The sequence below is a fragment of the Anabrus simplex genome, chromosome 3 (assembly GCF_040414725.1).
Source record: "Anabrus simplex isolate iqAnaSimp1 chromosome 3, ASM4041472v1, whole genome shotgun sequence".
NCBI lineage: Eukaryota > Metazoa > Arthropoda > Insecta > Orthoptera > Tettigoniidae > Anabrus > Anabrus simplex.
Genome location: NC_090267.1, coordinates 97,398,516 through 97,412,834, shown reverse-complemented (window position 1 = coordinate 97,412,834; position 14,319 = coordinate 97,398,516). Strand labels below are relative to the sequence as shown.

The following is a 14,319-nucleotide window of genomic DNA, read 5'->3' as shown; positions in this document are numbered from 1 at the left end:
GCCAAGAATCTACTGTTTGTGTACAGCCGCCAGGAGCAACCTTCACTACGTCAGCTGAAAACGAATCTTACAGCGAAACGACTATTCACGTTTATGGCACGTTCCCCAAGGAGGGAAGATAGCCAATGAAGGAGAAAAAATAATAATTTCTGTTTGAACACGTCGGGAAAGTTCGCAACTCTAAATTTTCTACAATTGTGCGCTCATAAAAAATTACGTTCTATATGCCTTTTGCATATAAATAAATAAATAAACAATCTAAAAATTGAGAAAAATGTTCTCGACAGGGGGAGTCGAACCTAATGACCATCGAATTACTAGTCCAAGCTCTTACCGCTGCGCCAACTACTGCTCGGCGTGCGCACTAACGTAAGTGGCTTATACGGTGCGAGAGCCGCGTCAACATGCTTATTTTTATTTTCTATACGCTTGGCCATCTGGTGTTCCCACTTTGGGTACTTTCATTTCTAGCCATGCCCTGCATGTTCTATAAATTTAAGCGAAATCAGTGATGACGAGTAGGGAATGCCCCCTTGTGAGCCGTGCTGTGCGCAATATTCTTTCGATGTGCCATTATTCACTATCTCGCTGCAGCGGAAGCTCGGCTCCCCGCTAACGCCCAGTGTCCCGCTAGTGAGCCGGGAGTGCGCCACTCACCACTGTCCGCTGGGAGTAAGCTGAATCGTGTGCCGTGAGCTCGCCGTTCCTGTGAATCGATTCACTCGGCCACTTGAATGAATCGATACACTGCTTCGAATCATGCATTCAGTAGCCAACACTAGTATGTTTCACGTTTTTTAAACAATCTGCTCAACTGCATAGTGAAATATTCTGAGCGAAATTAACGACGATACACGCAAGACTCAATCTACAACTTTTTTTTGTTTACATTTTGCTTTACGTCGCAGCGGCACATATAAGTGTTATGGCGACGGTGGGATAACAAAGGGCTAGGAGTGGGAGGGAAACAACCGTGGCCTTAATTAACGTACAGTCACAGCATTTGTCTGCTGTGAAAATGTGAAACCACAGGAAACCATCTTCAGGGCTGCTGACAGTGGGGTTCGAACCCACTAATTCCCGAATACAAGCTGATAGCTACATGAGCCAAACCGTGCAGCCACTTGCTCTGTATAATAAGACGTATTTGCTGTTTTCCTACTGTTTAATATAGAGTTACCTTGGGCAGATTCTCGGCGATGATTGGGTAGGAAATGGCTAGGACTTAGAAAGAAGCAACCATGGACTTATATAATATTGTACAGCCCAAAATTTACCTGGTGTGAAAATGGGTGACCACGGAAAACTATCTTCAGAGCTGCATAGGGTGGGGAACACACCATCAGCCAAAAAGAAGTTTACAGTTCCACTGACCAAACCATGCAGCTAACTCGCTCGGTATTAGAATAAAAATAAGGTTCGAAAGGTTAATGACTGTCTTTACATAAATAAGAACTTTCCATTTTCGGCGCTTGGAAAATATTATTTTATCATCCCGTTTATTTAGTGACTGAAGTCTATATAATAACTGATAATCTGTGTGATTGCAGTGTCTGCATGCGGGAAGGTGTAATTTCAGTATTTGGGGCTAGGACTGAGAAGGAAGATACGTCTAGCTCGTGAAATATCTGCCCAAGAAGTAGAATAAAGGACGATTGGATCAAACAGAAAGTTCTATGACCAACTATTCAGTACCCCAGTGTACCTTTCGTTACTGTAATCAGCCATATTTCCGAACCGTATCAAATATTTGAAACGGTGGCTGGTTTCGCAGCACACCTGGTGAGCGAAATTAAGACTAGTACTTAGTATTGCGTATCTGCCAATGTGTCGGTGTGTGTTCTGCTTTCTCACAGTGAAAATAAAGCCTGGCAAAGAGTATACAGCTGACCTTTCCAGTGCAAAATACAGACATAATGTCATCACTAAAGCGTGCAAAACGAGTGGGTTCCGAGTGTAGAGGGAGAGGACCTGTGTAGTAAATCAATGATATTTGAATGGATCCAATTTTAGAAGGAATAAAAAGCAACAACATAATTAATTAATGAATTAACTAATTTAATAATACGACCACCAATCCTATAACCTATCGCAAATAACATTCAAGTGGTCTCTTAAGCCATGCGTCGGTCACAACAATTTCATAACATTTCCTGGCAACGATGTAGGTTAACGATCTATTCATCGTTTGAGCATGTCCTGGACATTTTCAATAGCTGACAAATCTGGCGATCTAGTAGGCAGAAGAAAATGTTACCCCTTTAGAAAAGGGACACGGTCACCGCTACAAGCGGTCTAGCATTATCTTGATCTAGAGGATCCCTTGCAGGAACGAATGCTTTTCTGGTCTTTGAACAACACTACAATAACGATTACGCACTAAAGGTGATTTTTTATTTATGATGCTTGTTGTTTAAAGGGACCTAACATCTAGGTTATCGGCCCCTAATGGCAAAAAATGAGACGAAATGTAAGGACTATTAAAAATCCATAATCCTCCACTGACCAGACGAAGAATGAATGGACGGATTTGAAGTTAAAACAATCAGTGGATCCGACTCGCAATGCCGCACATTCCCAGAAAGTAGCGTTAAACAATAGTATTACTGACCAAGGGACTGCTTCTAAACCACAATAGTGAATCGATGATGCTTGTAGTCTAAACGGGTCCAATATCCAGATCATCGGCCCCTGATAACGGTACTTATCGCTAGGAAAGTAGAACCATGGTATTTGTCATGTTGCGGTACTAATCAAAAGTAGCATAGACTCACGGTATTCCACATATTACGGCACTACTCACAGGTAATATAATGCACACATGTAACACAGACATATGGTGTTTCGCACATTGTGTCGCTATTTCCAGGCAACGGAAACCTATGGTGTTCCTCACATAAGTGGACCAACCACAGAGACTCGCACTATCCCGTGGTGTTCCTCACATAGTGGGTACTAATCATAGACAAGGCAGAACGATGGTGTCGCTCCCCCATGGTGTCGCTCATACAGTGGTAGGAATCACAGGTACTGTAAAATACATCTTGAGCACACACTGTCGCTACTAATCACAAACCTATTGTGTACCCAACATAGTGGTACTACGCGCAAGTAAAAGCGACCCATGGTGTTCCCTGCGTGATAGTACTAATTACAAGTAGTCTCATGGTCTAATTTGATCATCCCCTGGTCGCTCCTTACGACAGGCAGGGGATACCGTGAGTGTATTCTTCGTCTGCGTCCCCCACCCACAGGGCGTTGTGTGTTTGGTGCGCGGAGGTATTTCATTTCCCTCAAGTTCGCCGGCAAGCCGGTTAGGACCCCCCTATCCGCCAGTTGGGACGCACCACGTGGGAGTATCACCTCTCCCCCTGCTACGCCAGCGTAGTAGGATCATGGGATTTTTCGTTATACCCAACAGCACCATAGACCACAATGCCTTATGTTAATGCTCCGAGCCTATGGTGATAATACAGTCACCAGCGTCTTACAAGTTTGCGTTATATTAGCCGGAATGGAACCGTGAGTCTGTCCTTTCTTTTCTCAGATTTGTCACCTGCCCAACCTGTAGGCCTTGTGATAGTTTGTCAACAGTAGTCTTTGAAGAGAGTGACAAACACATGAGCTACTCTGTAAAAAAACTGTTTCAGAAGATATTTGATAACGTGCTACTGTTCATCAGTGAAACACTAAAGCAGCAGATGCATTGCCATTCAAATTAAACACTAATTATTTCATCAGTACTGTATAGTAAACTCTTCCCGTGAAACACATACAGTACGTGTCTCTGTTATTCGAACAGGCTTCAATTTCTTATCAAGTCTCGTACATTCACATTGACGATTGAAAAAGTGACATAAAACGTGGATTACGGGTAAAAACATGTTTTGTCAATGACAATTCGTTAGTGAAAACCATACTTATTTACATACAGGCAAGAAGATTAGATATTAATGTGCCGGCATCGACAAACGGGTGTATCAGTTGTATTCGTACACATGGACAGGACGATGCCCACCGTTTGGTTGCGATGCACGGAAAAGTCTCAGTGACGGCATACGACTGGTCAAGAGCAATAGTCTCCATCCTAGTGTATCTGTGGTGAACATCGGTAGGAGTGCAGATTTAAGTATGGAGCTCAAGAACACTATACTTAAACTGGCACTTAAAAGGACTTTCATTACGAAAGATTGAACAGCTGGTCAATTGAACACATTCTACGGTGCAATATGTGGTTGATACATGTAAATACAAAGGCACTATTAAGAACACGACTAGGAAACCCAAGAGAAAGTGTTAAACTGAAAGGAAAGAACGGCTTGTTGTTCGGCTTATAAAGTCAGATTCCAAATTAAGTGCACCAGTATTCAGGCAACTCACGGAGGAACGAACTGGAAAGATTATCAGCAACTCCACCATCCGTCGGATCCCGTATCGGCAGGGGTACTATGGAAGAATCCCTCTGAAAAGGCTTGGCTTATACTGACATTCGCTAAATGCACCCCCAGACCATAACAGAGACACCAGCGCCCTGGACCACAGGTAGGTAGGCGGGATCCATCGCTTCACGTGGTCTGCGCCATACACGGTGCCTCCCATCCGCATGGTGCAGTTGAAATCGTGATTCGTCCGACCATATCACGTTACGCCATTGTTCCAGTGTCCATCCCTGGTGACCGGCGACAAATGCGCGTCGTTGTGCCCGATGACATATAAATAAGGAGAAAGAATTCTGGAATGATGTTATCTGGTCTGATGAGACAAAAATATACCTTTCTTGGGTCAGATAGCATCCACAGAATACGGAGAAAAATTGGTATGGACAATGATGTGGCGAATGCACTCCGGAACTGTAAAATACGGTGGTGGGTCTGTAATGCTTTGGGGTTGTATGTCAGCCAGAGGTGTGCATAACATAGGCTACATTTCATCGACGGAGGGCTATAATGCAATCCCGTGGGCAAACGTGAAGCAGAATGCCGAAAATATTGGGATGCCACCTGTTTATATATTCCAGCATAATAATGGACCAAAACACACTGCTGATATTAAAAAGACTTCGTTGATCTGAAACATTCCTAAGCAGCTTAGAACACCTTCCCAGTCTCCGGATTAAAATCCCATCGTACATCTTTGGGCTACGTTGAAGAGGAATCTCGGTAGGCAACGTATGCGTACAAAGGAAGAACTTAAAGTGTGATTCTTCAGATATGGCAGAAAATCAGCCCCAACATGTACACGAAATTAGTGTATTCTATGCGGCGACGATCTCAGGCAATTAAAAAGTCTTGGGGACATTCCACTGCACACTAACATGTTCCAGGAACCCTTTATTTGTTTGTTTATTTCAAGAATTCAGTTTGCTTGTACGAATAGGAATGATACAAAATTATGGGCGCGCTTTTCTTTATTAGCTGCTGTATGTTTGGTTAACATGATTGCAGCCAGGTACAGTAGATATATGTTTTCTGAAGGCTTTGTTGAATGTATGTTGAGTGAATAAAATCCTTTTCAGTTTATTATTTTCTGGCAGTGTGTTAAAGTACTAAAGCAAACAGCCCGTACGAATAGAGCAGGTACATACTGTATGCTGACTGTAAGTCTTTTATGATGTTCGGGTACTCAGGATCACAAAAATGTTGTCTAAGTCACATCAATGACGAATTTTAGGACTGACTGGCTGCTCAGCTTATGTGCTCCTAATTACGAAACTACACATATACACTGACTTAGCGAATGTCATGGGATAGTAACCTAATAGCATGTGGGACCTCCTCTGGCCCTGCGAACTGCAGTGAGACGCCGTGGAAGTGAGTCGACAAGTCCCTGGTAGTCCTCTGGACGCAGCTGACACCAAATCGTTTGCAGAGCGGTCGCCAATGCTGGTCTGTTCGTGGGTGCAGGATCCATGGCACGGAGCCTGCGATCCACCACATCCCAGATATGCTCGATAGGGTTCATATCGGGGCTCCTGGGTGGCCATGGCAGTCGTTGGACCTCCGCTGCATGTTCCTGGAACAATACCCGGGCGACGTGGGAGCGATGTGGCGGCGCGTTATCATCTTGAAACACCGCAGAACTGTCTGGGGCTGGAAGGCCAAAAATGGGCGGAGATGGTCTCCGAGCAGCTCAACATACCACGTACCATTCAAAGTCTCTTCCGGAACAACTTTTTTGCTAGGGGCTTTACGTCGCACCGACACAGATAGGTCTTATGGCGACGATGGGATAGGAATGGCCTAGGAGTTGGAAGGAAGCGGCCGTGGCCTTAAATAAGGTACAGCCCCAGCATTTTACTGGTGTGAAAATGGGAAACCACGGAAAACCATCTTCAGGGCTGCCGACAGTGGGATTCGAACCCCCTATCTCCCGGATTCAAGCTCACAGCCGCGCGCCTCTACGTGCACGTCCAACTCGCCCGGTCCGGAACAACTAGGGGGCCCATTCCATACCAGGAAAATGCACCCCCAGACCATAACAGAGACACCAGCGCCCTGGACCACACCTTCGATGTAGGCGGGATCCATCGCTTCACGTGGTCTGCGCCATACACGGTGCCTCCCATCCGCATGGTGCAGTTGAAATCGTGATTCGTCCGACCATACCACGTTACGCCATTGTTCCAGTGTCCATCCCTGGTGACCGGCGATAAATGCGCGTCGTTGTGCCCGATGACGTTGGATTAATAGTGGCATCCGTGTGCGGCGCCGGCTCCCATACCCCATAGGACCCATATTCCTACGGACTGTTCAATCGGAGACGTGTCTAGCACGGCCTGTGTTGAATTGAGCCGTGATTTGTTGCACGGTTACCCGTCTGTCACTATTGACAATCCGTCTCAAATGTCGGCGGTGGCTGGACGGCCGGTTGTTCGTCTGTTGTGGACGGTGACATCCGCATTGAACCATTCACGATACACCCTGGATACGGTTCATCGTGTGAAGCCGAATTCCCTCACCACTTCCGAAATCGCACTACCCATCCGTCGGGCACCGACCACCATACCCCGTTCGAACGGTGCCAGCTCACGACGACGTTCCATGTTACACCTGTCACATGCACAGCCACTGCTCACAAGGTCTCCTATACAACTGCCGCTGGCACAGGGGGCGTGTGGTGTGCAGACAACACACCTCCGCATCAGTGCTCCGCTATCCCATGACATTTGCTCAGTCAGTGTATTTCTGGATCGAAACAGAAATGTAGACGGCATAAGAGTACCCTCACAATCTCGCATTATAGTTATGAAATCGGATCCAGGCTTCTGGAAAGATGTACATATCGTTGGGGTCCTTGATCCCTTACTTCAAAGCGTAGTCGCTATTAAGAAGTGTACAGTGCTACGTGCAAAGTGGATACTGAAATGACAGAACGAGCCCTCGAAGGAAACGTACCAATCCTATCAAGCGACCGCTTCTCAGCATGAAAGCCTACAGATAAAGGCATTCTGGCAACTGGAAGTCTTAGAGAATTTATTTCGTGTACGTTTTGTATATTGCCGCGCAGCGAGCAGCGCTGTTCACCCATAGCTACACTAGCGCAGTCTCTCGCCATCGCCTATTAACTACGAGAGAGCACTCACTTCCTCCTTCAATACGCTATGGTAATACTACTACTACTCAGCTATTGGACTTTAACTTCCACACGACTGCAAATGATATTACCTGTATTTTTCACTGTATCGGAAAATAGTATCGGACAGAATCGTATGTAAGTCATGTTCTAAATCTATTTTGTCATAAGCAATTTTCCTGTAAAACCAACCGTATCAGAAACGCACCAAGCCTTGTATTTTATTCCCCCACACTGATTCTCCCTTCTGCCGAATTTTGGAACGATTTACAGCTAGGATCCCATTCGTCTTTATCCTAAACTGAAATACCAAATTTCATGAAAATTAATAGTCGTCATGTTGTTACTAGTAAACAGTCCGGTTCCATTAACTAAATGGTTAGCGTGTTGTCCTTTGGTCACAGGGGTCCCGGGTTCGATTTCCGGCAGGGTCGGGAATTTTGATTGATGCTTGTTGTTTAAAGGGGCTTAACATCTAGGTCATCGACCCCTAATGATACGAAATGAGACGAAATAAAATGGCAAATTAAAAACTTAAAATCCGCCACTGACCACAATTCAAAATGGATGGATGGATGGATGGATGGATGGATGGATGGATGGATGGATGGATGGATGGATGGATGGATGGATGGATGGATGGATGGATGGATGGATGGGAATTTAAAACGAACAGTGGAACCGACCCACAGTGCCTCTCGCGCACAGAAGCTGGCGAAAAACAATAGTATTACTGACAAAGGGATTGCTTCTATAGCACGATACTGAATCGATGATGCTTGGAGTCGAAAGGAGTCCAAAATCCAAGTCATCGGCCCCTCATAATGGTACTTATCGCTAGAAAAGTAGAACCATGTATTTGTCATGTTGCGGTACTAATCAAGAGTAGCGTACACTCGCGGTATTCCACACATTATGATACTACTAACAGGTAATGAAATTCGCACATGTATTACAGACCTACGGTGTTTCGCACACTGCGGCGCCATTGACAGGCAACGCAAACCTATGGTGTTCATCACCTAAATGGACTAACCACAGGGACTCATACTATCCCGTGGTGTTCCTCATATAGTGGGTACTAATCATAGGCAGCTAGAACCATGGGTTCCCTCATCCCATGGTATCGCTCAGATAGTGCTACTAATCACAGGTACTGTAAAAGCCATCGCGCTCTTTTGCTACTAATCACAAACCTATTAGGTACCTAACATTGTGGTATTATGCGCTAGTAAAAGCGACACATGGTGTTCCCCGCGTGGTGGTACTAATCACAAGTAGTTCCATGGTTCTAATACAGTCATCACTTGGTCGCCACTTTTAGTCGCCTCTTACGATAGGCAGGGGATACCGTGGGTGTATTCTTCGTCTGCGTCCACCACCCACAGGGGGGTTGTGTGTTTGGTGCGCGAGAGAGGTATTTTATTTCCCTCAAGTCCGCCGGAAAGCCGTTTAGGACCCCCCTATCCGCCATCTGGGAGTATCACCTCTTCCCCTGCTACGCCAGCGTAGTAGGTTCGTGGGGTCGGGAATTTTAACCAAAATTGGGTAATTTCGCCGGCACGGGGGTTGGGTGTATGTGCCGTCTCATCATCATTTCATTCCTCATCAGGACGCGCAGGTCGCGTAAGGACTACAAATCAAAAGACCTGCATCTGGCGAGCCGAACTTGTCCTCGGACATTCCCGGCACTAAAAGCCATACGCCATTTCATTACAAGTAAAGAGATAAGAACAACAGACGAACATTAAACCACGCGACATAGGCTTTTATTTGTTCTGTTCGGTATAAAAAACCAAATATTAAGTTAAAATTCAAAAAGTACCCAGGCATTTTGTAAACGTCGGGCTTAGTGGCTCACACGGTTGAGGAGCTGGTCTTCTGCCCCCAACTTGGCAGGTTCGATCCTGGCTGGCTCAGTTCGGTGGTGTTTGAAGGTGCTCAAATACGTCAGTCTCGTTCGGTAACTTCACTGGCACGTAAAAGAATTCCTGCGGTACAAAATGTCGGCACCACTGTATCTCCAAAACCGTAAAGTTGTTCATGGGACGTAAAAACAATAACACTGTAAATAATTATTGTAATACACCTAACTGTAAATAGACCGAGCTCGATAGCTGCAGTCGCTTAAGTACGGCCAATGTCCAGTATTCGGGAGATAGTGGGTTCGAACCCCACTGTCCGCAGCCCTGAAGATGGTTTTCTGTAGTTTCCCATTTTCACACCAGGCGAATGCTGGGGCTGTACCTTAATTAAGGCCACAGCCACTTCCTTCCAACTCCTAGCACCTTCCTGTCGCATCGTCGCCGTAAGACCTATCTGTGTCTGTGCGACTTAAAGCAACTTGAGTCCGACTCGTTGGCTGAACGGTCAGCGTACTGGCCTTCGGTTCAGAGGGTCCCGGGTTCGAATCCCGGCCCGGTCGGGGATTTTAACCTTAATTGGTTAATTCCAATGGTCCGGGGGCTGGGTGTATGTGTTGTCTTCATCATCATTTCATCCTCATCACGACGCGCAGGTCGCCTACGGGTGTCAGATAGAAAGACCTGCACCTGGCGAGCCGAACCCTTCCTGGGATATCCCGGCACTAAAAGCCATACGACATTTCATTTCAAAGCAACTTGAAGAAAAAAAAGAAAAGAAAAGAAAGAAAGCTCCTTGGCTGAATAATCAGTATGCGGCCTTTGGTTCAGAGGGTCCTGAGTTCGATTGCTGGCTGCGTTAGGAATTTTAGCCGCGTTTGGTTAATTCCTCAGGTTCGGGGACTGGTTGTACGTCTTCATATACAAACAACACACCACACTATCAACCATAACAGAAACACACAATAATGAATATACCCCCTTGGTTTGGGATTGGCATTAGGAAGGGCATTCAGTCGTTAAACAGGGTCAAGTCCACGTGTGCCCACAGTTTACACTGCGACGGTGTGGGAAAAACAGAGGAAGAAAGAAGGTAAGGTTTACAGTTTACTCGACTTATGACAATGAAAACTGACGACGGAGTAAAGTATATGATCATCAGCCCAATGCTGAGGGAGAAGTAAAATACTCAGCCTGCTGTAAAGAACAAACGTGGAGTAACATTAAAAAATAAAACTTACAAAAAATAATTCATAGAAAATGAAAAGAAAAATTCTCCAGCTTGAAAACAATATGGAAAAGATGCATATTAAAGATACTGGTGGAATATTTCAGTTCTGTTTCCTTCAGTAATACTTATCAACCATGGATTCCTGTAAAGAGGCTTAGCTATCAAATAAGGTATAGAACAGTAAACTTACATTAGATAAGATAATGAAAAGAAACCACATCATGCAATGCATAACACTTAAACTGGACTTTATAATTACTTTGTTTAAGAAAAATATGTTGATTTAAGAAGGTACTAATCACTCTACTTGGTTCTAAACACTGCCAAAGAAGAGACATGGTTGGTCATTAAGAAAAATTTAAAGGCATAGCTTATCACCAGCTTATGGAAATAACATTTGATTTCAAATGGACTAACAGCAAGAAAAGTACCAAAATGGTACTTTAAAAAAGCCTGTAATTTCAGAGCCAGGATACTAAAGAAGACTATGCTGTTTCCTCTATTAAATACAAGCCATGATTAAAATACTCAAGAGGCAAACAAAAAAAAAACAGCCTACATATTCATTCATTACAATAACCTTCATTTTTTGCTTTTAAGTACATTAATAACTAATGAGTAATGATTAATTAATACCATTTAAAATGTAATTGGAACTAGTCAAATGAATAAAAAATCAACACCTGTTTGATTTGTTTACATATCACCTAATTATTTAGAGTTATAAATATTGGTATCTCACTAACCATCGAGATACATACATGAACACTGCATTTATTTTGCAATAATTTGTTTAATTCATTATTTACCTGTTTGTATAAAAAAAAATTTATGTTTCAAAAAAGAGTTAATTGAGAGAAAATATAATCATCGTTATTAATGCTAGCAATAAATGAGAGGAAGAAGAATCAAACATTATTAATGAAATCTCAATGAAACAGAATGAAGTGAAGAGTGTGTTGCTCTACTCCTACTCGGTACAAATAATTAACCACATATCCTACATAAATTAATTTAAACTATCTTAACTAATTCACAAACATTTTTTATTTTATACCACTTTTAATTTCAGAAGATCCTATTGTACTATACTAAAAGGGACGATTTATCCTGATTAACTGCTAAACTAAAACTAAACTTGTGTCCTCATCCTGAGGTGGTGCAGCTCTTTTCAGGCACACACCCTATAAAGGTGAGCTGCATGCACTATTTCAACCACATACCAGCCCTCATGCCAATTTGAAATCTCTGGCAGTACTGGGAATCCAACCCGGGCCCCCGAGGACGGCAGCTAATAACACTAACGTTATGCTACGGAGGCGAATATTAACTGCTTATAACAAGTATCGGTATCATTTTAAAATGTTAAGAGACACCGATCATCTACACAGTATCTATCACTTATTTTATATACATGTATCTAATCTTATTAAGAAACCTGGAACACTTTCAATTTCAATATCAATCTATTTAAAATATGGAATAGATTTAGAACAGTAAGGCTACAAAGAACAATCTGAACTAAAACAGATGGTTGTGTATTTAGTGCAGGCTAACAATAAACTATGTACAATATAAAAAAGTACAAAGAATAACTTACACTAAATATTAACATGGTCTAGCCCAAAAGGTAATCTACAGTAACATACAATACAAATTTTAAGAGTAAAAACACTCAGAGCTTGAACTATCCAAGTGATACACATACTTGAAATTGGTTAATAACCAGTAACTGGTAAAGCTCAATGTTTATTAAAGTGAGGGAAGGTTATTCCATGCGTGTGAACTACAAAATACTAACAGAGTAATTGATGCAAGTTAAATACATAATTCAATAAATTAAAACTGTTTATAAACAACATCATTAATATTAATATTGCGAGCGTGAGAAGATTCTAAATCGAACATCACTCAGTGCAATTAACAGTACAATCCTTACATTATCCAGAAAATCTCATTTTAATTCATAAATATACTATACAGCTGTAAAAAGTGATCAAAAAAATACAAATGAGCCAACCCACCTTGCAAGAGGGCCACTCCTCTTCGCCCTCTGGCTGAGTATTTTCTCCACCACCGGGATATTTCCATTTCTTGCTGCTTCCAACAGCTCCTGATCTTTGCCCATGGCCCATTTACTCGCGAACTATACACATAATATGTAATAATTAAATACACAATTTACACTACTACTACTACTCTATCACAAATTTCATTGATCCATCACCACCATATTGAATCGACTGCTGCGCTCTCAAACGTCTGTCAGTGCGAAAGCTAACAGCTGAACGTGGCGTAGCGAAGTCATGTGGTGGGACATTAGCTCTCAAAGTTGTCAAAATGAAATATTGGAGTGCAGTGTTGAGAGTTGAATTACAACATGTTTCTTCGTAGACTTTAGGAAAAATGGCATTCAACAAGATGAGCTGGCTGGGAATGTTTCCTACTATTTTATTAATTTCCATTTTCATGAACGGAAACGCAGTGTCTGTGAAAGGTAAATATGCCATTTTATACGAAAGAGTAGTCTTTATTTTTCATTGGAACTGCTTTTGCAAATTGTGCCTGATATGTTAAGGAGGGTTACATTTTACAGTTTTAAAGGTATTAATCTCCTATACTTTGTTCTCGTTTCATATTACGTTTGCCATAGTTTTATCACACATTACTGAAGTCGGCGAATCGTAGCATTCATTATTATATAAGTATTATTTTAGTATTATATAAGTACTTTTTAGTATGTAACGGTACAAGTGTAGGTCTGTATTGGAAGTTAGACTGGCAGAAATTAAATAATGAAATGAATTAGATGCTCTGAAAATCCTTTCAAATCATTTCCACAACAAACTTATAGGTTAGGTTGTCACCACCAGTGACATGCATCTGATTCATTTTGAAAGGAATAATATTGACCCAAACGTTGATCCCATATTTTACTGATCCTATCTAACCCCCACGTAATAATCGTTAATTTGGTATCAGTCAGTTTCAGCTGCCTGTGCTTTATTCTTCTGTTTTTGGTAAGGGCACGGTAATATTATAATATATTCTTGTATTGTATATTATTGAGGAATCTGTTGCAAATCAATTTAACTCACAGTTTGTGACAGTGTTTTTATTCCAAGTCATAGCCATGCAAAGTCAGGTATCTCTTTCCTGCACTGTTTAAGATATGTTTTTTTTTTTTTAATTACTGTAAGTCTACATGTTATTTCTTTCATACGTAAGTTTAAGTAGGTCTATTAGTGTGATCTTTGCAATTTAATATTATCTTTTGTAGTTGTGTACTCGTGTCGTGCTACCACGTATTGCTGTACATCATTTGTTTAGTGATTATTGCCATCCTCTCTTCTCTGAAGTTACATGCTGTAATTTTTACTTTTTCAAGCTTGGTGTGTCATTAAATAACACAAAATTTTTAGAGGAAATTCCTTCCTGTCTTCTAGCATGATATTTAGGTTTATGTATGAATGGTTGAACATACTCGGTTATTTCAGTATGGCAGTAATGGCAGTATTAAGACTGTTGTAATTTATCTTTCATTCCTCCTGCAGAGGCTTATAGAGCTGTTAGACCCAGCTGGTTGCACCTTGGGATCCTCTGCTCAAATTTTTTGGTCCTAGCCTATTTCAGCGCAAATTGGCACTGGAGAGC

The 14,319-nt window shown here is 42.4% G+C and overlaps 2 protein-coding genes across 4 annotated transcripts in view; one reads left to right on the top strand and one right to left on the bottom strand.

The window, feature by feature from the left end:
• LOC136866023 (ankyrin repeat and SAM domain-containing protein 1A) overlaps positions 1-12,880 on the bottom strand; it is an 878,495-nt gene extending 865,615 nt beyond the window's left edge. The window contains exon 1 of the mRNA XM_067142633.2: positions 12,690-12,880. Coding sequence (XP_066998734.2) covers positions 12,690-12,793 — 104 coding nt within the window. The 5' untranslated portion in view covers positions 12,794-12,880. The remainder of the gene's footprint in view (positions 1-12,689) is intronic.
• An 80-nt stretch (positions 12,881-12,960) lies between these two features.
• Positions 12,961-14,319, top strand: part of LOC136866022 (transmembrane 7 superfamily member 3) — a 112,714-nt gene continuing 111,355 nt past the window's right edge. For all 3 annotated transcript variants that reach the window (XM_067142632.2, XM_067142631.2, XM_067142630.2), the window contains exon 1: positions 12,961-13,162. In XM_067142632.2, the coding sequence (XP_066998733.1) occupies positions 13,072-13,162 (91 nt within the window). In that variant the 5' untranslated portion in view covers positions 12,961-13,071. The remainder of the gene's footprint in view (positions 13,163-14,319) is intronic.